Source organism: Ascaphus truei, chromosome 1, assembly GCF_040206685.1.
Source record: "Ascaphus truei isolate aAscTru1 chromosome 1, aAscTru1.hap1, whole genome shotgun sequence".
NCBI lineage: Eukaryota > Metazoa > Chordata > Amphibia > Anura > Ascaphidae > Ascaphus > Ascaphus truei.
This window is the reverse complement of record NC_134483.1, coordinates 189,482,559-189,510,104: the sequence shown is the minus strand read 5'-3', so window position 1 is coordinate 189,510,104 and position 27,546 is coordinate 189,482,559. Positions and strand designations below refer to the sequence as shown.

The 27,546-nt window shown below is 39.8% G+C and overlaps 1 protein-coding gene across 9 annotated transcripts in view; it reads right to left on the bottom strand.

Moving 5' to 3' along the window:
• LRRC2 (leucine rich repeat containing 2) overlaps nt 1–27,546 on the bottom strand; it is a 435,439-nt gene that overhangs the window by 148,553 nt on the left and 259,340 nt on the right. For all 9 annotated transcript variants that reach the window (XM_075599516.1, XM_075599535.1, XM_075599497.1 and 6 more), the window contains one exon: nt 23,003–23,139. In XM_075599516.1, coding sequence (XP_075455631.1) covers nt 23,003–23,139 — 137 coding nt within the window. The remainder of the gene's footprint in view (nt 1–23,002; nt 23,140–27,546) is intronic.

Here is a 27,546-nt window from a genome sequence, read left to right as displayed (position 1 = left end):
ACAGGTCTCAATACACACCTGGGAAATCTGGATGAGATGTAAACACAAATATGGCCTATCCTCATCAAGTTCCCAACTGACACCTATCCCCAACAACCCAAAATTCCCTCCGGGATGTGGATCTAAACTGTTCGACCAACTCAAAACACGTGGTATCGGGGCGATTGCCGATCTCCTAAGCCTTGGGAAGCTCATGAGATATCAAGATCTGAGGCCCAAATATCAAATCAGAAAATTGGACACATTCAAATATCTCCAAATCAGACATTTAATTCAACAAATATGCCCACTCCCAGAATACCCCACTCTCACTAAATTTGAATACCTCTGTAAGGTCAAGACCCATCAGAAAGGTCTTATATCTGAGATCTACCGCGTCCTAGAGAACCCAACGACCTTAATACAACACGATTATATGCTCAAATGGGCCTCAGACCTGAGCATACCTATAGACAGAGAGACTTGGGAAGAAATCTGGCAGGTAGCCTCAGAAACTTCCCTATGCACCACAATAAAGGAAAATATTTATAAAGTTATGTTTGGCTGGTATCTTACCCCAGCACGATTAAACCAGATCTACCCTCTGGCATCAGACCAATGTTGGAGAGGCTGTGGCAATAGAGGGGACATGGTCCACATCTGGTGGTCATGTCCGGAAATTGTTAAGTACTGGACCAAGGTCCAAATTTTGATAAAAGAGGTCACCGACCTAGATCTACCTATTGAGCCACTGACCTTCCTACTGGCCAGACCGATGTCCGACATTGTCCGACCAACTAGGAAATTAATATCCTTCATTCTCACCGCGGCGAGATGTGAGATAGCGGCCTCCTGGAGGAAAGTGACCACGCCTGCCATGAGATCAATAAAAAAGAGAATCAACGAGGTGATGCTCATGGAGAGGCTGACCGCCATCCTGAGACAAAACCTCCCTGCGTACGACGATGTATGGGAACCATGGATACTTCTCACCAGGGATAGGCAACCCGCCCCACCAAGGTAGAGAACCAAACTCTACCCTCAAGGGAACAAAAGCTCCGAAAAGTCAAAACACTACCCAATACCCTTGTCAAATCCCCCTCAGTCAGGAGGCAAACCCCTCTCCCACCTTACCCTCCCCCCCCCACTCCCCTCTTCACCCTCCCCTCTGCCTTCCCTTCTTGAAGGCAAACCCCCCGACTCGACAACTCAGATTGTCACTCTTTATTCCCCCAAAAAACCCGTTAAAACTGTTATGCACTGTGAATTGCAATGTGTATTTTTTGCTGTATCAGTACCTAATAAAAACTTTTTGGAAAAAAAAAAAAGGGGCCCCGGATATTGCCTGTGAATTTTTTTTGTGCTTTTTGCCTGCACACAGTTTTACAAACAAACCTGAGCAACAAAAACAAAGATTCACCTGCAGCAGAGATCAGAATTAAAGGGATACACATCCAGGCAGGAAATCTACACTGCACTGAAGAAAGCCACAAAACCACAGATGGACTCTTTTCCCCGATCCCAAGAGGAGAGACGATGCTGAAGCCGGTAAACCTTACTTGCCTATCACAATAATGTGTAATATGGTGGTTGAAATAGGGGCTTTGCCTTCCAGCCATACTCAAGAAGTGAGTTAGCGCTCCAATTAAAGGAGCTAGGCTTTGTTTATTGTTTTCTTTAAAAAATAAAAATAAATTGTGCTGAAGCAGTGAATACAGATGGTGACCCACGAGCGGTACTGATTCTGCAAGTAAAGGTTGCCACACCACATAGGACTACCAGCTGTGAATGGAGTAGATGCAGAAAAGTGTGAAAAGTGATGCAAGACTGTGCTGAAGCAGGGGAATTTTCAGAAAACAAGTGTTGAGTGTAAAATTGCCCTAACAGGTAAAAAAGGGATTGCTGAACTGTGTAAAAGGTAATCCAAAGCCAATTGCTGAGTGTTGAGTCACCCTGCCGGGATTGAAATAAATATTCCACTGCAAAGAATATGTTTTTTTCTGCAAGTAAAGTCTGTCTATGTATCTTGGGAGTAAAACAGGCACCCAAAGTGTGAAGAGTGAATGCCATAATACCCAAATATGAGACTGAAAATTACTGAACTCAAGCAGAAAACCAAATTATTTTGCTGAAGCGGAGGAATTGTACCTAGCAAGTAAATGGTATAAAGCAAATAGAAGTTTTTACTTGGCAACTGCACATCCAGTATACCTAATGAGAAAGAATGCGTGCACAGCACTGCTGATGTTGTAAAATTTACTAAAGGAAAGAAAAAGTCTACGGAGATGCCTGTGAGAGCTACGACCTCTACAAGCAAAATATGCCCACCGGTAGGACTATCACAAGCTGGGGTTCTAGAAAATACACTGGCAAAAGCTGCAATAGCGCCTCCAGAGGTCAGGAAGAAAAATACACCTGATAGCCCCAAAATGGAGGACAAGATGCGGTGTTCCTGTAATGAACCCTACCCCATGGAAGAGTGGCCCTTCCAGTCCGATGAGGAGGAAGACATCTCTTACGGGGAACCCAAACCGAGTCACACCCACAAAACACCCTAAGAATGGTGGTTGTGCCTGAACTCGGCACGAACCGAAAAGACCGCTCCCTATGATGACGGGCAGGAGAAAGAGCAGGAGCAGCGAATCACCGAATATTTCCGTCAGCTAATACAGTTGCAAGAAAAGCATGGTGGATCCAGTGAAGCTGCTAAAATTTCAAATGAGGTTGGAGACCCCAGTATCCCTGAGGGACAGAGTCATCCAAAACAAAAGGCAAAAAAAGAAAAAGAAAAGCGGTTCCTCATGTACCGTGGAAGGAACAGACACGTCCGCAGATCCAGCAGAGAAAAAGGGGGACCGAGATGCCCTGCAGCCTAGAGAAAATGGAGGATTCGTCATGCGAATGACCAAATATCCATAAGGCCCAAGGCAGAAGTCGGGTAACCCAAAGAAGTGTCTGTCCGGTGCCAACAGTGAGGAACCCTCAATCAACCATCGCAGGGAAGCGGAGCCAGTACCAGTGAGTGACGATCCCTTGACCAGCCCTGAAGATGCCCTGAAAATTGCCAGACGTGACTGTGATCTGCTCCGGGAACAATTGAAACTGAAGAAAGATGGTTACGCAGAGCTACTAAAAAATATTGTGGAGCTGCAGAAGAACGTGCTCAAGATGTACTCGTTGGCCAGGACAGAATTGGACGATCTCAAGACTGAGCTAGATACTGCAAACGCTACTATTACCGCCATGGATGAAAAGCTTAGCCAATCTGATAAAATGATGGCTTAGCTGAAGTGGAAGTATGAGGAGGCACTGAAGGAGATTACAGTCTTTCAGCAAGATGTTCACAATCTTCGCGCAGCACTGAATGCCTCACAGCATGAGATCAACAGCGGTCACACAAAACTGTAAGTCTCCAGAAAGGAACTACACAGTCTCGCTGAGGAACTGGACAATTCTAAAGAAACTATTGTCAATCTTAATACAGATCTCAAAGTCTCTCAGAAGGAGCTTCAGACCCTCAACCTAGAGAAGGAAATCTCATGCCAGGAAACTGTCATTCTCAAAGCAGATGTGCGTAAATGGAAGGAGGACTACATGGAGGCCCTAAAAATTACAGAGACTGCAAAAAGAGAAAATTTAAGACTGAAAGAAGAGACTTCTCATTTGACAGACCACGTCAAGGAAAAAAATGAAAAGCTGCATGAGCTTAAAGAAATAAATAAACTTTTGTAAAAGGAAAAGTTTGAAGCAGAGCAGAACCAACTGCAAGGTCTCCGTAGGCACCTCCAGAATGCTGAGGAGAAGCAGCGAACTCTGCAGGAAGACAATCTGCAGGCTAGAAAAAGAAATAAAAATGCTGCAGGAACGTCTGATTACCCAGTATGTCCCCGCAAAGCAGCATGAGAAACTGAAGGCTACGCTGAGCATCACCAAAGCATTGCTAGAGGCCAAGCTTAGAGCTCAGGTGACTCGGCACAAGAGGGAGCACAAGAAGGTCCAGAAACTGAGACAAGTAACTGTGGCCCAAGCAAAGAAATTCAGTGCTTCACAATACAATGAAAATATGGAAGCAAGCTCAGAGAAAGCAAAGTGCGCAGATAAATTCCCTGAGAAGAAACTTGCAAGACGCACTCAAAAAACAGGGATCTCTCGCGGATGAGATTACAGTACTACAAGGACAAGTATTGACCCTGACCAAGCATCAGTATCCCACAGCCACAAAAACCGAAAGGAAAAAGGGTATAGTGAGATCTAGGAGCACCGCTCGCCTAAAAAACATGGTTGCAAAGTCTGAACCACCTAAACAAGCACTAGCTAAACCTTCAGCCACTGAACAGGCAACAAAAAAAGGTATACGTGCAGAATCAAAACCAGAAGAATCCTTAGCTGATGAAGCTGAAAAAATGGGACATTCTCTGGAAGTGGTTGTGGAATTGCAACTCAATCCCAAAGAAGCTGAACTTGCAACTCCATTGAGTGGAAAAAGTGCAGAGAGACAGCTTCAAGAGCGGAAAACTCAAAGGGCTATTCTTAAACACTCTGCAACTGTTGCCATACAGTCTGCCTACAATAAGAGGAGCACCCGACGCAAGGGCATTCTCATGACCGCGCATGCAGTAAAAAGACTATTCTTGGAAAAAGTCCTCCTTGAGCGACTGAGGAGTGTTGATCTCAAGCACCTTCGGGAGGAGACACGAATAAACTGGAGAAAGGGCTCCAATCCCAGCGGGACTGAGGGTTCTATTCCTCCATCCACTCTCATTCAAGTCACAGAAAGATCTCGAATGAGAGTGGAAGAATGGGATTTGGCCGTGGCAAGCCCGAGCTTCCCACAAACAGGGGAGGTATGTAACAGGGGACTTATCCCTATTCACAAATGTGCCTCTAATGCAGCAGTGTGGTGGTTACCTGCTGGTAGGCAATTAACTAACACCACCTGGCTGATTACAGGTGTTAGAAAAAGCCTGCCTCCTAGACAGGAAGAGAGACTTCTGAGCACACATGTGAGCTGAACAAGGAGACAGACAGAGGAGAATTCCTTAGTCCACAACTGGGCTGAACCAAGGAAGGACAGATGTCTTGAGCGGTAAGCTGACAACAAGACACAGGGGATAATACTTCTATACCTGGATCCTGACATTGCCTTATCACACACGGGTGTGGACACCAGGAGAACAAAGAAGCCTTCCCCTACATCCACCCAGCTAACAGATAAGACTTTTCTTTTAAGACTATTATCTATCTAAGTATATGAATGTCTCTATGATTTGGGCTGGTGAATCACTGGGCTAACCACGCAGTTAGAGAGAACTGGATCACAAGTATATATATACTCCAGAGTGGAGCAGATTTTGTTTGCTGATTTACATGTTTGCTGTGTTTAAAGCAACAGGCGCAATAAAGCCTTATTTTAATTTCACCTTAAAACAGTCTCCATTGCATACCTCTGAACATGTCTCTTACAAGCACACTTGTGATAAGTATAGTATATTCCAATGATCAGAATAGTTGAGCACGATTCTTTTGTACACCTATTTAGTGATATATCTATTTTATTATATTTTCTATGCAGATTTATGTATGAAAGATTCAATCACTCCTGAAACATTTAATTGTATGTGTCTTGTATAAGTTGAATATGTCAAATGGGTCTTTCCACTTCGATAGAGTTCAAAACATAACCACCTGTTCAGATCAGATTCTAGTTTGGCAAAAGTTCCCAAAAAAATGCTGTACTCTTAACTTTCTGAACTTTGGAAGACAGATGAAATGAGATACAGTATAACTAAACAGACATGTACAAGTAAGCACAACGATATCAATCACAGTAGAAATTGAAAACAGCCTTTAAAGTAAAGATGTAATAAATATATGACAAATGAAGCAACACTTTTAAGTTTCCAAGTCGTCTTTAAAGTTTCGTTCTTTATTATCATTTTTATTCTGGCATTGCAGTCATAATATTACATTCTCATACTTGGACATGACCTTTAGTAGTACAGTCAGCAGCAGCACATCAAAGCATTGCCATATATGGTTCTTCATTGAAGATACAGGGGCCTGCTCACTAAAGTTTGATAAGTTAATTGCAATACCGATTGGGGTGGTATGTTCCTACCGATTGCTATGAATTTTGTGTAAAAATGGTATTGACGAAGAAAAATCGCTTTTAATTTAGCGTTTGGTTAAAAAAAATGCCATACCGCACGTGTTTGAGTTTGCTTAAAGAGCGAAATTAACTTCACATTCCATTTCGCTCCAGCAGTATGCAAGAGCTACACAGAGAGTAACTGCCTCTCCCTACACAGCTCTTACAGGCAATCACGCAGTTTTAATTTTAATTCTAATAACACAGTATTGAAGCAGAGTGTCTCTAGAGCTGAACCGCATTAATGTCAGGTCCGGGGACCCCCTGATTCCCAAAGTACAGGCTTCTGTAGGGGGGTGTCGGCATATCCGGCAAGTTTAAATGTCCCGTGTCATGTGACGTGGGAGATGTTAACTTTCCAGAGATACCGACACCCCCTATAGAGGCCTGTACTTCACAGGGGGTCCCCAGACCTGAAATTAATGAGGTTCACCTAAAGAGAGCCCCTGTGTGACAGTGGGGGTAGCTGGCCTTCCAAATAAAGGTCCAAACCTGGCTGGTTCCCTTAGGAACCATGGGTAATGGGCCAAGAGGGTTAGCCCTTTGGCCCAGTATGATAATACACTGTGTTTTCATGATACAGTACCATGTTCCCATATACGGTCCCCTACAGGGTTATGACTAGGAATATGTTGTTATGATTCCTCATAGAAGATAGCTGCAGGAATGGGACTTTGGGAGCAGGAGGTGAAGGGTGGATGTTGGGGAATACATATAGTTAGTCCCATGTGTATTTGGGCAGCACTCCACTGCCCCAGAATGTATCACCAGTATTTGTTGTGATTTTCCCTTTCCGGGCATGCATTTAACCAGGGATTTTGGGTGCTTGAGTTTTAAGGGTGATTTTGCGGGCAAACTGTTGTCAGAATGTGCATACAGCATCGGGGACCAAAGTTACCGGTTCCCCAGTAAATGTATCCGACAATCACGCATTATTTGTGGATACATGTGTGCTCATTGGCCCCATCAATATCTCCCTTTTAAAACTTAACCATGACTCACCACTAGGATACCCTGCTTCAGCACAGCCCGGGAAGGAAAGTGAGCCATGGTGAAATGTGTTCTAGTATACTTAGAAAAGGTGTTCCCTGGTTTAGGGTGGACTCCAGGTACCGGTATGGCTCCCCGCAAACAGTGTAGGCCTTGTGGGTCTGTACATAATGATGGGGTGGACTATGGAAGTCCCATGTAATACTTTAGCAAACACCTGACCTGTTTAGAGGCTTTTGGAGTTCCCTGTGTCGTAGAGACATGAAATTTTGGGAGTGTAAGTTTGAGGTGGGATATTTGGGCGAACATGTATTTGTTTTGTTTGCAGGAGTTTTTGGGGGAGGGGGGAGGGGTGTATGGCAGTTACTGGTTGGTAGTCCCCTGATTCTCCCCAGCGTGCAGGCACTATTTGTGGATAAGCGGGGTGAATTAGATTGGGGCTGCACTGTGTCCCTCAGACTCCTGGTTTTCGAGCCCAGGTATCCCAAACTAATTTCCCACACATATATAAAGTTCCCCAAGGTTTATACTTTATTAAAGTATTGTTTATAGTGTGTTATACTGTATATATAAATATCTATGCAGTCAGCCTGAGCATTTGCATAGGAGCCTGGATGCCTGCATAGACATCTGAGCTCAAAGAAGAACCAGGATGTCCAGAGGTATGGGGCAGTTTGTTTAGCAGGGAGGGTAGAGGAACAGGCCCAAAAGCCATCTTTGTTCTCTGAGACACCGTGGAGCCTGCCCAGCAGGTGGCCATGAGTGGGAGGGGGTAAATGTGCGGCTTGGCACGCCCCTTCCTCTGACATCATCAGCCGGATGAGCCCCGCTCTGATTGGCTGGTGGACAGTCCCTGTCCATGTTAACACGAGTGATAGGAGTAAAAAAAAACAGCGATGCTACCAAGAGAAAGTCCATATAGTAAACAAATTAAAGTTCATCTCAATGTATGGAAAGAATCCCAGACAGTATTTTTTAAACTCGAGAGAATTGTCCCACAGAATCAGTGATAATCACTGATAACATGAAGTAATTCTTTAGCATATAGAGCATTAGAAAAACCATGCTGTATGCAGGCTCACTAGCCTAATCATTGAGGCACATATTGTGTAACTCTGCGATATCAAAGCATTGTAGTGAAAGTCCGTGATGTGGTGAGTATAAACTATAAAGGTTACTCGCTCCATTCCGTCGGTCCTCGTGAACTGTCGGCGGGCTCTTGCCGAAAGAAGATCAATAGAGAGGTAGGGATGTGAGATGGTACAGGTGCCTTGAGGAAAAAATGTAAAACCGGACTGCCGTCTAATAGTACAAAAATGATTTATTGGCACATAAAGTCATCAAGAGAAGATCCTCTTAAGCTTCACGCAGGTGTCTGCGCTTTTTCAAAGAGTAAATTCACATTAATAAAAACCGATCCTAAATACCCACAGTGCCCCTGACCCATGACCCCTGACCCATGGCGAATCAGTGCTAAGATACCAGAACAACCCCACACCTGAGGTATGTATAAACTATATTTGCAATCATAGGTTGGGGATGTACTATATGGGATGAAGGAGCTGTGTATATGTAAATAATAAGAGAATGGATAAGGGACTGCTCAATTATTGTCAAAAAGATATAACCTGATATCAATGCTTAAACAATGTTTAAACAATATCCCATAACCAACACTAAAGAATAAAAACATCAATTAACACTAAACTTAAAAACAACACCACACTGAGATATAGATCCTGATGCAAATACACCATGTTAACATATAGTTTATGACTGTTAATGGTCTAATTATAATTGAAAAATTTATCATAGCAAACATATATGATGTGAGATATACAAAATGCTATACACTGATACAGCAATTTTTTGTGATGCAAAAAACACCTGTTTTAAAGAAGTTAATTTGAAACAACTTCAGTGTATATTAATGTACAGTATATGTAGCAAACTGATATTGCTTGAAAGCAAATTCATACATAGTTCTAACGCTATAATAGCCACTAATTCAAAGTTACTCCAAATCATTACTAATACATTAGTAGATACTTTTTGAAAAACCCAATATCGAACAGATGATAACATTCATAAATGGCCTGTATTATATAGTTATTAATGTATTAAATAACAGGTCAATAAAGTGAGTAACGCGCCCTGAAGAAGCGTTCCTACGTGAAACGCGTGCGTTGGCCATACTCCCCCACACATGCGGAACGCCATCACTGTGACCGCAACATTTACCGATATTGATTCTAAGTTACGGAGTCCCTGCTTTGTTATACCATACAACGATCCTGTGTGCAGCCATTGAGCTTCGCAGGACCTCTCTACATAAGGGACCTCTACTTTATTCTGCTGTCATTAATTAGGCATGTCCTCGAGCACATCAGCATTGATATATTATGATCAATGCTGATGTAGGGGACAGTGCATACAAGAGATAGTGTTGTGCCCTGATTAGGTTAGTCACCCTGTTGGTTCTGGATGTGCCCGATTAACACTTTACCTGGTGATCCTTTTATACCACTTATGCTTATATCATCTATTCCCTCTGTATACATCCTTGCTGTATAGTGCACACACGGATCTACTCACGGGATCATTTATCAGCCATCCGCTTCTATCATCAGCTGTGAACTGTCTGGTGTTTGGCTGCATTATTTGGTTATTTAACGGCACAGCCACGCACTTACTTTTGGGCTACGATGTTTGCTGCCATATACAGGGATACGACCTAGCTATATACATGGACATCATCCTCCTGTATGCACTAATTGCCTCCCTAATTATTTACACTTACTACTGCCTCTGCTTACTTACCTTTCCGCAGCAGTGATTGTATCCTTATCCCTGCTGACGGTGCTGTGGCTGTGTGCTCCCACGAAGGGAGACACTCTGCTCGGCAGTGCACACAAGTATGTGGACACTGCATACCTTGCCGGTTTTGTATCTTTCTATACTTTGAGGTGTATCTGCATTCAATATACAATTGTAGCAGTTCCATTCCTCTATTGTAGCTCTTAGTCATTGAGCTACATTTACCTAAGTTACAACAATTGATACTACTGGCTGCTGAGGCATTTTCTATACAGCAGTTTAATTACTGGCCCCTTACTCTATCACATTAGGCTGTTAATTTACAGTATGAGATTTTGATTATTTGTCATATATCTCCCATATGCATAATCAACATAGCTGTTACAGAAATGTAATTCTGATTACAGTCACAGTCCATGCTGTTTGATCTAATTTTAAACCCATTTATTTTATATTCATTGATGGAAATAAAGAATATTTTTAATATTACCACAACACTTCTGTTGTGATTGAGTGCTCACCTACTAGGTTTCTTTTCTCTTTGTGTATGCAATAAAGTAGACACTTATCTATATTGACCTCTCTATAAAATAATATATATATATATATATATATATATATATATATATATATATATATATATATATATATATATATATATATATATATATATATCCCTGTATATTAGTATACAGGACATACTTGAAAACGAGAGGTAACTCTCAATGTATTACTTCCTGGTAAAACATTTTAAAAATAAATAAATACATACATATCTCACAAAATTGGTTTAAAATATAGGTAAACTCTTTAGACCTACAGTAGATGCTTAAAAAAACACAGGTGCAAGTATGATTTGTAAACAAAGTTAAGTTTATTCTATATATATATGAGTTTAACTCATAGAATGTTAGTACAGTATTTTTCACCCTGAGTATGTCCTGCTTAAAATATATATATATATATATATATATATATATATATATATATATATATATATATATATTTTTTTTTTTTAAGCAGGACATACTCAGGGTGAAAGATACTGTACTAACATTCTATGAGTTAAACTCATATCGGCTTCTGGGGGATTACTGCTTTAATGTAGCAAAAGCAGAAATTAGAAGTTAGAAGTTCACTGAACATTGTGCTATAGTTTATATAACTAAATGAAACTTATTAAGTACTTCCCCTTAAAAATCTTTAAAAGTATGACATATCATTTTGACCAGCAGATGTAGTATGGCGCACAATTTAATTTATAGCAGTTTGTATATGAATATGGGAGATTGCTAATCAACAGGAAAAGGGATTCAAGGAGAGATTGAAAGTGTGGCTGTAATTCAGTCAACAGTCTCTCACGGTATCATAAAGGTTTACGAGATCATCAGAACTGTGAGACTGAACTGTACTTCCAGTCATCAATCTCTACCTCTCTCGATAGCAATCTTTATGGGAGATGTAGAGCAGGTCTAGGATTTTAGGCTTGTAACATTTTTATTGAGGAACAGTAAGAAAGAAAAGGGGTTTTACAATATCAAATTGGTAACTAGAGAAAGGAAAGAATGATTTTATGACAGGATGATTCCTACCCTGTTTCCAATTTTTTGCAACTGAAAAAGATATCTACTCTATTATTAACTCAATAATATATGAAATATACACTTTTGCCACTGAAATACAGATTTGAATTAAGTTGCCAAATCTGTGTGACCACTTACACTTTCCTCTGTTTTCTCTCTGAAATCTAAAATAAGATTTGATACAGATTCGACATTGGGCATTTTTACCAACTTAAATAGACTTGCAAAATATACAGAATATAAGGAAAAGGAAAAACCTTGAAAACCATTATTGGCACCTGAATGAATGAGTAAATGTGTAATTGTTATGTTAACAACAGAATAATCTAATGTGGAAATCCATCATCAAATGCTAGCTCGAGGCTGGGAAGAAATATGAGGAAGCAAGAACATGTGTATGACCCACAGTATCTATTCCCATAGTTCTTAAGCATAACTATTTGATTACCTTCAGTAAAGATTGTGTACTATGATTTAAGATAAGCAGAAACACTAGACATGTTTCATCATAAAAATAAATGTTGTCAATCCAATTACAGAGACAGAGCATAGCTCTGATAATCCCTACCATTATGCTCTAGTTTTTTAGATGGTAATGAGATGTCTTCTTTTTGTTCACAAAAGATGCAGGAAAAATATATGTTTGTAGCATAAAGCATTATACATTAAACATTTAAATTATCAATTAACAAAAAGTACAAACGGTGATTTTATATATATAAATATATATATATATATATATATATATATATATATATATATAAAAACCATAATACTGAGTTAAGTTATGGTGAGTAAAAAAAGTGACAAAAACCCTCCACAGGAAAGCAAATATGCAAATATAACTGTATGCTCATCTGCATGTCTTAGGCAGGTCTGCAACCCCGCCTTTCCCCATTATCACCCAGCATACAGCACTTCCACTGCAGCAAGGGATTCTGGGAAATGACATGCAAATGAGCACACAGTGTCACTTTTTGCCTTAATAACCATTTTGGTTTTCTGGGTATGCACCTTAACCCTGGCTGTGCTCAAAGCTGTGACCATGCAGCAAGCTTAAGCCTATAGGGCACCATGTTAAAAATGGTTATTGAGGCAAAAAGTGACACTGTGTGCTCATTTGCATGTCATTTCCCAGAATCCCTTGCTGCAGTGGAAGTGCTTAATGCTGGGTGATAATGGGGAAAGGCGGGGTTGCAGACCTGCCTAAGACATGCAGATGAGCATACAGTTATATTTGCATATATATATATATATAGACACACAGGTATAACCGCATCAAAAAACCTCAGAGAGTCACTACTGATCAAAAGCCCAAAATACGCCAAAATAAAGGCAGATGGCGGTGCTATGGGAAAAATTAATATAAACACACAAAAAAGACAGAAATCCCAATGACAAGCACTCAGATCATGAAAAATATCTTTTAAATGCAAAAGGGTTTATTAATCATGGACAGAAAAACACATACAACATACTAAAAATAACATACATCTAAAAAACAATACCAGACGGGGAAAACACAGTCAACTCAAATCCCACAAAATTTCTAATTGTACAAAAAAAACCATCAAACAGGATGCCCAGATGGCAAAAAAAAGGGGGGGGGGGGCAGAGGAGGATGATCTATACACACACAGAGGGAATCAGAGGATCCCACTGGGTATGATGACCGGCCGGTCCTAAATTGAATCCTAAAAGGGGCAACAGGTATGACAATTCATGAATTGTAATATACATATAAGAAAACCTGATATGCAGGCATGCATGAGAATCAGAAATGTCACATATGAATACAAAGTTGTACAAAGCAATTATGATATTGATCAAACAAATAGATTCTCAAGTGAGGGCAGACATAGTCACCCAGAGGGTAATCAAAGCACTATAAATATGTGCAAACATGTGCTCTCCCTCTAATTAGGCGTAACTAATTAACTGCTCACACAGCAATTCATGAATTGTCATACCTGTTGCCCCTTTTAGGATTCAATTTAGGACCGGCCGGTCATCATACCCAGTGGGATCCTCTGATTCCCTCTGTGTGTGTATAGATCATCCTCCTCTGCCCCCCCCCCCTTTTTTTTGCCATCTGGGCATCCTGTTTGGTGGTTTTTTTTTGGTACAATTAGCAATTTTGTGGGATTTGAGTTGACTGTGTTTTCCCCGTCTGGTATTGTTTTTTAGATGTATGTTATTTTTAGTATGTTGTATGTGTTTTTCTGTCCATGATTAATAATCCTTTTGCATTTAAATTATATTTTTCGTGATCTGAGTGCTTTTCATTGGGATTTCTGTCTTTTTTGTGTGTTTATATATATATATATATATATATATATATATATATATATATAATATATATATATATATACAGTTAGGTCCGGAAATAATTGGACACTGATACAAGTTTTGTTATTTCGGCTGTGTACCAAAATAAATTCAATTTACAGTTAAATAATGAATATGGGCTTAAAGTGCAGTCTATCAGCTTTAGGGTTTAGGAATTACATCTCTTTAATATGTAGCCCCCTCTTTTTCAAGGGACCAAAGGTAATTGGACAATTGACTCAAAGCTGTTTCCTGGACAGGTGTGGGCTATTCCTTTGTTATTTTATTATCAATTAAGCAGGTAAAAGGTCTGGAGTTGATTCCAGAAGCTGTTGCTGTGAACCCACAACATGCGGTCAAAGGAGCTCTCAATGCAAGTGAAACAGGGCATCCTTAGGCTGGAAAAAAAAAGAAAATCCACCAGAGAGATTGCAGGAACATTAGGAGTGGCCAAATCAACAGTTTGGTACATTATGAGAAACAAAAGAACGCACAAGTGAGCTCTGCAACACAAAAAGGGCTGGACGTCCACGGAAGACAACAGTGGTGGATGATCGTAGGATCCTTTCCATGGTAAAGAAAAACCCCTTCACAACATCCAGCCAAGTGAAGAACACTATCCAGGAGGTAGGCATATAATTATCCAAGTCTACCATAAAGAGAAGACTTCACGAGAGCAAATACAGAGGGTTCACCACAAGGTGCAAACCATTCATAAGTCTCAAGAATAGAAAGGCCAGATTAGACTTTGCCAAACAATATCTAAAAAGCCAGCCCAGTTCTGGAACCGCATTATTTGGACAGATGAAACTAAGATCAACCTGTACCAGAATGATGGTAAGAAAAAAAGTATGGAGAAGGCTTGGAACGGCTCATGAGCAAAAGCATACCACATCATCTGTAAAACACAATGAATGCAGTGTGATGGCGTGGGCATTCATGGCTTACAATGGCACTGGGTCACTAGTGTTTATTGATGATGTGACAGAAGACAGAAGCAGCCGGATTAATTCTGAAGTGTATAGGGATATATTGTCTGCTCAGATTCAGCCAAATTCAGTGAAGATGATTGGACGGCGCTTCACTTTACAGATGGACAATGACCCAAAACATACTGCGAAAGCAACCCAGGAGTTTTTTTAAGGCAAAGAAGTGGAATATTCTGCAATGGCTGAGTTAATCACCTGATCTCAACCCAATCGAGCATGCATTTCACTTGCTGAAGACAAAACTTAAGTCAGAAAGACCCACGAACAAACAACAACTGAAGACAGCTGCAGTAAAGGAATGGCCAAGCATCACAAAGGAGGAAACCCAGCGTTTGGTGATGTCTACGAGTTCCAGACTTCAAGCAGTCATTGCCTGCAAAGGATTCTCGACAAAGTATTAAACATGAACATTTTATTTAGGATTGTATTAATTTGTCCAATTATATTTGAGCTCCTGAAATAAGGAGACTGTGTATGAAAATGTTGCAATTCCTAAACGTTTCATACAATATTTTTGTTCAACCCCTTGAATTAAAGCTGAAAGTCTGCACTTCTATTGCATCTCGGTTGTTTCATTTAAAATCCATTGTGGTGGCGTACAGAGCCAAAATTATGAAAATTGTGTCAGTGTCCAATTATTTCCGGACCTAACTGTATATATCCTAGAGAATGAGCAGGATTTTGCAGTGAATACAACACAATGAACCACATCCATATTTCCCAATAAATACAATCTACAACTATTGTTAGGATTAACAAATTATGAAAAACATTTGATTCTGTCTACACCTGAAATCTTTTAAATACATTCAGAAGACAAATTGTCAAAGAAGTGTACATTAACATTATAAGGAACCTTTGCGAGAATGCCACATCAACCATTAGATTACAGGAAAACACAAGCAAGATAAGGATGACAAATTTGTAACACCATGTTACTAAAGCTTTTCACAGCAACACTTGAAAAATTGCTCATGACATAGAATTGAGAAGAAAAAATAATCAAAATCAATTATAATATTTGAGTCACCTATGATTTGCAGATTACATTCTTATTTTTATCACAAGTGCAGATGCCCTTTAACAAAAATGAGAGAAGTTACTGAAATAAGTAATACAGTGAGCTTTATATTAATCTCTGCAAGACCAAAGTTATGTTCAACCAATATGTTAACTCTACAAATATCAAGATAAATAGAATAGAACTAGAAGTTGTGTAAAATGTTGTCTACCTTTGCCAGCAAGTTAAAAATGATGGAAACCTTTCAAATTAATGAATATATAATAATGAATATGGGATGGAAAACATTTGAAAGTAACATAACAATTTTTTTATTGAACCTTCCACTATGCCTCAAGAGCAAATTTGTTGGTCATTATATTCTACATGTATTTGCAAATGAATATGAAGCTTGGACCCAAATGCAAAAGATAATTCAGAAGTTCTCAACAATTCGAAGAAGTATATGTATGAAGAGATGTATACTGGGTGTTACCAGAAAATATTGGGAAAATAATGTATGGGTTTGGAAGCAAATCAATGTCTGTGATATCACCACATGGGTGAAGAAATTACCATCATTGGACAAAGGTTCTACACGACTAGATTGCAAGGGATGTTAAAAGACCAAGAAGGACTAAAAGTCTTCCTGAAATTAGGAAATGTGTTGGAGCTATGTGGAAAAAAGCCCAGGAACTGACACCTTAGGCTGAGGTATAATTGCAGGATCTTTATTCAGCATCAGTCAGCTTATCAGCATACTCTTCTGCATACGCCCCAGGACTTCTGGACGGTGCTTTACTTCCACTGCTCCAGGTGATCTTAACTAGCCAGCCAAGAGCACAAGCTTACCCCGCAATGGGGAAGACTCACAGTTCCCACCATCACTTCATCCTCCTTCACCCTTGCCAGGGATCAGGAGGGACATACTCCTGAATCCTCTCTCTCCAAGGTGGAGAGGAAGACTGCACATCTTCTGTCTCCAAGGTGGAGAGGAAGACTCCTCTAACTTTAGCCTACTCCCCTTAGAAACGTATGGAAGGGGCGGGCTCATGGACTGTACCCACCTACAAGGGGCTGTACACAGGCCATGAGACACCACCTACCTTCCTTCACTTTCTGGGAAAGCAGGAAGGGGGGTCATTGGCCCACAGATTAGCCTGCTAATGCCTGGATCTTAACAGGGCTTACACAGCAGATACACTATGTGGGGAGAAACAGGTATGGCTGGACATACCCTGTTACACTTGTAAAAGGAAATCTTTCACTGGTGCCCACAAGGAATAATGCGGTGGTAAAGTTCTTCTGAGGTCACCAGTCACCAGTAGCATGATGGCGTCTCACGTGTCCCAACACATTTCATCACCATCCATGTGACTTCATCAAGAGTATGAAAAGAGGAGTACAAAGCTCCCTTAAATAGCAGAAAATATTCTAGATACAGCAACATAATGTGATTGCCTGAGATTGGTTCAGCTATATCAATTAAGATTCATTTGAATATGTATACCATACAATTTGAAGAGATAAATAGTATAAATTAAACCTAGTCAGTTAACAGTAACAGACTGATCTGTATGGTCCTAACATAAATGAAATGACATGACTCAAATAACTCTTAATATTAATACATAACAAAATAAGAAGGATACTTATGACACTGGTTTCATATCTTATTCTGTCTTATGTTTCTCTGTTTTTTAATACATTTAGAGAATGTATGGAAATGGAAAAGAAGATGCAGGCTTTTAGATTTTTGAAGTCAGAAGGGATGGAGACATCATATCAGAATTATAAGGAATGTAACAAAAATTGCAAAAGGGCAATCAAATTAGCAAAAATGGATAATGAAAAAAGTATTGCAATAGAAAGTAAGATCAAACATAAAAAGTTATTTCAGTACCTTAATAACAAAAAAATGAGAAAAGAAAATATAGGACCCTTTTACAGTAGTGTGAGATGGGCAGGCAGATTATTGGAGACAAGGAAAAGTAGAGGTACAGCTCAACCACATTATAACGCTGTGCTTGGGGTCCAAAGAATCACATCGCGTTATAAGCGGTTAGTGTTAGAAATAATGTACAATTGTATGCATTGTACAATAAAGTATTTAAGATACCAATAATCATGTTGTAAAATATTCCTAAATACGAAAAATTGGGAGCCACGTTTGCATCACGTTATAAGCGGATTCGCGTTGTAACTGATCTCGTTATAACGGAGTTGAGCTGTATTAAACAAATTCTTTGCCTCTGTGTTTACCAGGGAAGGATCAATGACAATAGTAGTACCGCAGGAGGAAGCCACAACCGCTATATTAATGAACAATTGGTTAATTGAGGAAGAAGTTTATAGGTAGCCTGATAAAATTTAAGTACATAAGGCACCTTGCCCCAAATGCAAAGATCCAAGAGTTCTTAAGGAGGTAAGTTCAGTAATAGCCAAACCATTACATTTAATACGCAAGGACTCAATTTCCACAGGCTCAGCATCACAAGATTGGCGTAAAGCAGATGTGGTGCCTATATGTAAAAAGGGAGCTAGCTCACAACCAGGGAATTACAGACCTGTAAGTCTGATTTCAATAGTGGGGAAGCTAATTGAAGGTTTAATACGGGATAATATTCAGGAATACCTAATGGAAAACAAAATTATTAGTAATAGTCAGCATGGATTTATTACCTTATTTGTTTCTTTGAGAAGGTAAGTAGGAATTTAGACCAGGGTAATGCAGTTGATGTGGTCTACTTAGATTTTGCAAAGGCTTTTGATACAGTTCCACACGAGGTTAGTGTACAAAATAAAGCAAATTGGACTCACTAAAAATATATGCACCTGGATTGAAAACTGGTTGAAAGATAGACATCAGAGAGTTGTCATAAATTGAACTTTTTCAGGTTGGGCTAAAGTTGCGAGTGGAGTACCTCAGGGAACGGTACTGGGATCCCTGCTTTTTAATTTGTTTATTAATGACCTTGAGGTTTGCACAGAGAGATAAGTCTCCATCTTTGCTGATGACACTAAATTGTGTAAGGTAGTAGAATCAGAGCCGGATGTAATTTCTCTCCAGAAGGACTTGGAGAGACTGGAAACCTTGGCAGGTAAATGGCAGATGAGTTTTTATACAGATACATGTAAGGTTATGCATTTGGGATGCAAGAATAAACAGGCGACTTACAAATTAAATGGGGATAAATTAGGGGAATCCTTGATGGAGAAGGATTTAGGAGTGCTTGTAGACAGCAGGCTTAACAATAGTGCCCAAAGTCATACAGTAGCTGCAAAGGCAAATACGATCTTATATTGCATTAAACGGGCAATGGATGGATAGGAAGTAAATATCATTTTGCCCTTCTATAAAGCATTAGTAAGACCACACCTTGAATATGGAGTATAATTTTGGGCACACTCCTTAGAAAAGACATTAAGGAACTAGAGAGTGTGCAGAGAAGAGCCACCAAATTAATAAAGGCGATGGACAATCTAATTTATGAGGAGATGCTAGCTAAATTACATTTATTTACAGTACATTAGAAAAGAGGCGTCAAAGAGGGGATATGATAACTATGTTCAAATATATTCAGGGACAGTACAAGGAGCTTTGAAAAGAACTATTCATCCCAAGGGCAGTATAAAGGACTCAGGGTCATCCCTTACGGTTGGAGGAAAGGAGATTTCACCAGCAACAAAATAAAGGGTTCTTTACAGCAAGGGCAGTTAAAATATGGAATTCATTACCCATGGAGACTGTGTTTGCAGATACAATCGATTTATTAAAAAAAAGGTTGAATGTCTTTTTTAGAAAGGGACGGTTTACAGGGATATACCAAATAAGTAAGCATGGGACGGATTTTGATCCAAGGACTAATCTGATTGCCAATTCTGGGAGTTAGGAAGAAATTTATTTTTCACTTTAGGAGATATCATTGGATGATATTTCACTGGGGTTTCGTGTTTGCCTTCCTCTAGATCAGGCCTGCACAACTCCAGTCCTCAGGGGCCCCTATCGGCCAGGTTTTCAGGTATCCCTACTTCAGCACAGCAGGCTCAATTAGTGGCTCAGTCATAGCTGAGCGGCATGTAGTACAAAAGTATCGACATTCACACGGGTTCGAGTATCCTTATGTCCCGTAACCGTTGATGAGGGAGATTGACGAGAATCGGGAGATGTGGCTGATAGAGAGTGTTATGGCCTATACGATAGAACACAGTAGGAGCACCTTTCATAATGTGGAGGAAAGGGTAGCCTACTTGGTCTGGAAAGTAGGGAGGTCAGTATACATGGACCGGGTAGAGTACGTTTCTGAACGGCACCCTAAGAGGGTGTTCTCTATCATGGTGCCTGATGATTCAGGAGCTCTAGTTTGTATACAAGACCCAGAACACTATTACTGATGAGGTTCTCCATGTTGGGAGGGACCCATGTTTCTGGGAAAGCAGCCATTTGATGGTTGTATTCAAATGAAGCTGTAATGTTCTGTCGTCTCAGAAAATTTTATCATGCATATCATATGTGATAATCATTGTGTGAAATGTTTCTCTGCTATGTTCAGGTTACCTTTAAGGATGGTAAACGAAAATTTAAGGCCCAAACGGTGTCGTTGGGATTCCACCAGAGGGAGGATGTAGCCATGCCACCTATGGCTACAAACCTGCCCAACTCCTGGCAGTAAGCCCTAGTAAAGAGAGAATAAACTGTTCTTGTTGTTATACTCCCACCTAGTGTGTGATCTTGCTGGGGGTGTAGTGATAGTTCTACTGTAGGAGATCATCTTCACCTATCTGAAGCCTACAGCAGATGGAGGCGCTGCACTGCTAGAGAACCATGTGGGTAATGTACCCCAGAAACCTGGTCCTTTGTCCCCACTACCATCAGTGGACAGCTCAGCCCTCCGTTTACCAGCAGGTATCATGCACCACACGGCCAGTAATGGCTGAATCTCCCAGAGGGTGGAGGAAAGACCGTTACATATATAGCTTAGTCTGACACGTATAACTGTTTAAATAGAAAGTGCTAAGTGCCAAACTAAAAGAATACATTAGGGTACCACTTTTTACTTTAACATGTATTTGTCTTTATAGGGAATTCTATGAAATAACGTACAGATAATCATGGTCTGGCTGGGAATAGTGGCATGTTTTGGTGTGACCTATTTACCTTAACTTTATTTTCCTGCGTTAACATTAATGAAGTTTCGTGCATCTGCGGTGTTAGGTTAATAAATTATTATTATTGTTATTATTATCATAGCATCTGATTTGCATATAAATAAGCCTAACATTAGTAGAAATATATTGATACGTTGTTTCAATGGAAATACGTTAGGTTAGGATTAACGTAATGTTAATTTTCGATAACATTACAGTACATTAAAAAGGCTAACAGAACTTTGTGTACAGGGGCCTGGCATATAGAATAAACCCCTGCTCTCATAATCTTAACTCTGAAGGTGAAATGTTGATGCGAAGGCCCATACTCTTAAACATGCTACCCTTAAGAGGTTAAATTGTGCCCTTTTACACTTTTAAGTTATCACTTCTAAGGCCCAATTTAGTAAATGACAGTTAGTAAAGTACCTCACTGCTCATTTAAATTCACCATATAGTAAATATGGCACTTATATTGTTTCCTTCATTCCTTATTCTTTAACGTGTTCAACTTTTTATACGGCAGCTAATTTCATTGTAAGTACTGGAGCAATTTTGGGTCAAAATAAAATGCTATGGCAAAAACTTAATGCATATGAGGTGAGCTCTTCCTGTACCCGCAGCCAGAACAGATGTCCTTAGTACACGAACAAAGAATAAATGATATGGGACTGCCATTGAACCCAAATGAGAATAGAAAAGTATCAGTCAAAGATTATTTTAATGGTAAAAGCATAAAAATTACAGTGGATAGTACAGAGAAACAAGATAGTCCAATGTAAAAATTGCAACTGAGAGTCTGCACAATGCTACACAAAGTACATCAATAAATAAATAACACTTATCCACCACTGTAGGGAATGTAGAAAGAGGCAGGAAAATATGTGTGCCAAAAAAGGACATTTTTATGCTTGTAGTAATAAAATAATCTTTTACTGACACTTTTCTATTCTCATTTGGGTTATATTGTAGTCCAATATTATTTATTCTTTGTAGTGAGTGCTGAGGCCATTTGTTCTTGTTTTTATTGTTGATCAGGAATTATAATAACTTTATTTCATAATAAATTTTATTTCAGATAGCGCTTTTCTCGCAATGGGACTCAAACGCTTCGCAATTACAATATAGTGCATGGTACTCAACACAAAGGATTTTTTTTATAGACACAAACTGTAAGGAATTACAGAATTAGGGATTCCAGTTGTCTTTGAGCACTGATGGTTATACTAAATATTTTTTGTCAAATATATTTCCTATTGAGTGGTGCTGTCTGGGCTAGACTATATTCTTTCAAAACCAGTATTTCATACTTTGGAGAAAGGGAGATCTGTTTTTTTTTTAGCTCCTAGAGTTCACATCAATTAGAGAAAATATAAATACAAAAAAGTAATGCAACCAAATGCCCCTACTGGCTAGTCCACAAAAATGATTTTGACGGCTACTGCAGTTTCCCCCACACAATAAATACCGGAAAAATGTACGAGTCTCAGGGTTTCAAAAATGTTGACAATATTAGACGAAAAAACACCACCAGATTTAGCTTTCAATTGAACCATTTTTCTTCAATATTTATGTGCTGTTTCTTTACATCAGTATTGCAAATGGGACTACTTAAATAAATGGCCCCCAGGTGCTGAGTCCGCTTTTGCGTTAAAGTACGGAAGGGATTAGAGTACAATAGCAGTTGCAGTAATCACTGTGAGAGCTTAACTAATGATTGGGGAACTATATTTTCTCATAGGAAGATTTATAGATATAATAAGTTTTAGTTATATCCATCATTGCTTTTTATTGCTGAATGTAAATCTATTGGGGCTTATGAATATGAAACATGGAGTAGAATTTCCAACAGGTAGTAGTACCGCTACCCCATCCTGATGCATTTATTCTAAAATCAAAAATATATAAATCATCATATTATATATATATATATATATATATATATTACACCCACACGACAGATACCATTCATATTTTATTTCTTTTTCAATTTTCTATTAAAAAAAGGTACATTTCCTACCTCAAATGGCAGCTCCACGAGTTCTAAGTTCCCAGATAAATCCAATTTTTCAAGATTTGCACAGTTTCCCAATTCAGGTGGTATGCTGTTTAGATTGTTAAAACTAACATTGAGTTCTTTCAGATTATTCAAGCAACCTGTTACAAAAAAATACAGGAATTACCATATTTGCTAAAATTGGTTTATTTTAAACCCATGCTAGAACAATCTCAGACACTTTTTAATCACATAGATTTTAAAGCAACAGACATGGTGAAAAAAACATTATTTATTTTATTTATTTATTTATTTATAAAATATTTTACCAGGAAGTAATACATTGAGAGTTACCTCTCGGTTTCAAGTACGTCCTGGGCACAGAGTAAAACAAATAATATTGTACATGGTTACAAGTACAGTTACATAAATGAACAAGGTATACATTATATACAGAGACATTGCGTGCACAGTTAAAGAAAATATATATTATGAGCGTATGAAACAGTTACAGACCAGATTAAAGTGTGAGACAGCCTTAGATTTGAAAGAACTTAAGATGGTGGTGGATATGAGAGTCTCTGGTAGGTTGTTCCAGTTTTGGGGTGCACGGAAGGAGAAGGAGGAACGTCCGGATACTTTGTTGAGCCTTGGGACCATGAATTGTCTTTTGGAGTCTGATCTCAGGTGATAGGTGCTGTATTTGGTAGGGGTGAGGAGCTTGTTCAGGTAGCTGGGTAGCTTGCCCAGAAAGTATTTAAGGGTGAGACAGGAAAGGTGAACTTTGCGCCTAGACTCTAGTGATGACCAATCTAGCTCTTTGTGAATTTCGCAGTGATGTGTGTTATAGTTGCATTGGAGAACAAAACGACAAATTGAATTGTAGAGGGTGTCAAGTTTGCTAAGGTGGGTTTGAGGAGCCGAGCCATATACTATGTCTCCATAGTCAATAATTGGCATTACCATCTGCTGTGCAATACGCTTTCTGACCAGGAGACTTAGGGAGGATTTGTTCCTGTAAAGTACCCCTAGTTTGGCATAGGTCTTGGATGTCAGGGTATCAATGTGCATCCAGAATGTTAAGTGGGAGTCAAACCATAAGCCCAGGTATTTAAAACTAGTGACAGGTGTTAGGGTGGTGTTAGCGTTTGTTCTAATCAGGAGCTCAGTCACTGGAATCTTTACAAATTTAGTCTTGGTCCCAAATACCATTGTTACAGTCTTGTCAGTGTTTAAAAACAGTTTGTTTTTGGAAATCCAGTTTTCGAGTCTCAAAAAGTCAGACTGAAGTATGTGTTGAAGGTCAGAGAGGCTATGGATGTGTGCATATAGGATTGTGTCATCTGCATACATGTGTATTGAGGCTTCCTTACAAGCTGTGGGAAGATCATTAATGAACACTGAGAAAAGTAGGGGCCCCAGAACAGAGCCTTGCGGGACACCACAGGTGATATCCAGGGGGTTGGAGTTAGAGCCTGAGATGGACACATGTTGGGATCTTCCTGATAGGCAGGACTGAAACCAGTTTAAAGCATGTTTCCTTATTCCAGAGCTCTGGAGTTTGTTAAGCAGGATAACATGATCAACTGTGTCAAAAGCCTTTGCAAAATCTAGGAATACTGCACCAGTGAGTTGTCCCCGTTCCATTCCACACTGGATTTCATTGCAAACTTTTAGCAGGGTAGTTACGGTGGAGTGTTTGGGACGAAACCCAGACTGGAATTGGCTAGGGAAATTTGTCTTGGTGTAGAAATCGCTTAATTGGGAGTGGACACATTTTTCCATTACTTTGGATAGAATTGGAAGAAGTGAGATTGGCCTGTAGTTTGAGACAGTGTTTTTGTCCCCACTTTTGAAGATTTGGACAACTCTGGCAGTTTTCCAGGTCTTAGGGATATGGCCTGCAGACAGGATAGAGTTGACTATGGACGCAATTGGTTTGGCAATGGCTGGGGCACCAAGTTGTAGGAACCTAGATTGTAGTAAGTCGGGTCCACATTGGCTGCTTAGTTTTAGTTTGAGGAGCGCTTGTGTAATCTCCTCTTCAGATACTGAGCTAAAATGAAAATTGTGGGCAGTGTTGGGAGGGGGTGGGACTGTAGGGATACTCCCAGGATGAGATTCATGTTTGGGGTTTGTGCTGCGTTTCGCTAATAAGTTAGTGGCACACCCCACAAAGTAATCATTGAATGCATTTGCAATGTCAGTGGGGTTTGTCAGAATAATATCCCCCTTAGTGATATTACTTGGTTGTTGATGGTTAGGAGGCTGGAATATATTGTTGATAACCTTCCAGAAGTTAGCTGGGTTTGATGTATTTTGGTGGAGATTGTCAGCGTAATATTGTGCTTTTGCATGCCTTGTTTGCCTTGTGCACATGTTCCGCATGCATCTGTAGTGATTGAGATCCATGGTATTGACAGTTACTTTGTAGCTTTTCCACAAGGCATCCCTGAACTGGTAGAGTGCTATAAGGTCAGGTGTAACCCATGGAAGGTGGGCCCCCCGTACCCTTATTTTGCGTAGTGGAGCATGGGTATCGCAGAGTTTTAAGAACTCGGATTGGAAATAGTCGAGCGCAGAATCGGGGTCGGGAATTAAATCGATTCTGTGCCATGGGCAGTTGGTAAGGTCATCCAGAAACTGTTGTGGGTTAAAGTTTTTAAATGTTCTAGTGAGGAGAACTTTAGGGCTTGAATGGGGCGGTTTAATTTTCCTTACACAGTACACTATTTCATGGTCACTGAAAATATCAGGAAGGATGCCAGAGGATTGGATTCTGCTGGGGTTTGAGGAGAGAATCCAGTCTAGCAAGGAATGGTTATGCGATTTCAGGTTTATCCGTGTGGGTTGGGAAATGAGTTGCGATAGGTTAAGTGACTTGAGTTGTATCTGGATTTTGAGGTTTTTAGGGTCAAACAAATTGAAGTTGAAATCCCCAAGAACTAGCAGCTCACTCTTCTCATTCAGAGAGGAAATGGAGCCAAGAAATTGGGTGATATCAGTCAAGGATTGTAGAGGGGCTTTAGGGGGTCGGTAGATGCCAGCAAGCAAGATGGGCTTAGAAAAGGGGAGGCAGATTTTGCCAACTAGAGTTTCAAAAGAGGGTGGACTTGGTGGGCAATTTAACAGTGTAAATTGTAAGGTGTCTGCAATATAAAATAACATCCCTCCTCCTCTCTTTGACCTATCTCTCCTAAAAATGGAGTATCCCTGAATGGCGATATTTGCATCAGGGGTTTTAGGGGATAGCCATGTTTCTGTAAGAACGATGGCTTTGGGTTTATGCATAAGGCGCCATGCCCTTAGTTCATCCAGTTTGCGCAGCAGGCTCCGGATGTTTATATGGGCGACAGATAGCCCTTTTTTATTTAAAGGTGGAATTCTCAGGGGCATGGGACAGAGCTGAAATGGGAGGACCTGGTTTAGGTTCAATATCACCTGCTAAAGAGAGTAATAGTATGAGTAGAAATTTGGGCAGTTGTTTGCAAGTTGTAGATTTGTGGTGTTTTCCATTAGAGTGAGCAGTGGTTGGAGTGCTGGTTTTTAGAGTTCTCCATCAACATTCAGTAGATAGTGCAAGGCTTTTGAGTAGTCCAGGGTGTATGGTGATGTTGGGTGTGGGCCAGGATGGAGGAGTTTGTAGTGGATAGAGGGAGTAACATCTCCATGAGACCAGGAGAAAGAAAAAAATTAAAATACATAGCAGGTTCATGATGGCAGAGGTAGGCAGTGCTGCAAGGAGCTGTTGTGAGCAGAGTGAGTGTGAGCAGACTAAACAGCAGGTGTGTGCCTGTTCCTTGTCAAAAGTTTATCTGTATTGCAATGCTAGGGTCAGTTCAGGGTTTCAGTGTATTGTGCAGTCAGTTTTGGGAGAGACTGCAGTGAGTAAGTTGTAAAGGGGTGGGGGGTTGAAATAGGCAGGTTAGCAAGCATGGGATCACAGTGTGATCTGAATAGGTTACCATTTGTTGTCTTGAGTAAAAGAGTTTGCAGTAGATCCAGTTCCCAGTCACCTCTAGTCCAACTGTAGTCTAACTGTATTTATCACTTAAAAAGCTCACTTTAAATGCCTCACTGTCTAATGCTTAATGCAGTTCCTGCAAAGATGCAGGAAAGGTGTTGGTATTATACAGATAAAAGCAGTCACATGACCCTCCCCCTCCCCAATCAATCAGCTTGTTCCATTTGGTCAATTAACAGCACAGAGTTAAGAGGGGAAAAAAACAAAAACTTTTTACATTCAAACATACTAACTTATATCAATTCTACAAGCCCAGATTCAGTCTTTTACACAGGGTTTCAGCATCAGGAACATACTTATATCAATTATATCAATTCTACAAGCCCAGATTCAGTCTTTTACACAGGGGTTCAGCATCAGGAACATACTTATATCAATTATATCAATTCTACAAGCCTAGATTCAGTCTTTTACACAGGGGTTCAGCATTAGGAACATACTTATATCAATTATATCAATTCTACAAGCCTAGATTCAGTCTTTTACACAGGGTTTCAGCATCAGGAACATACTTATATCAATTATATAAATTCTACAAGCCCAG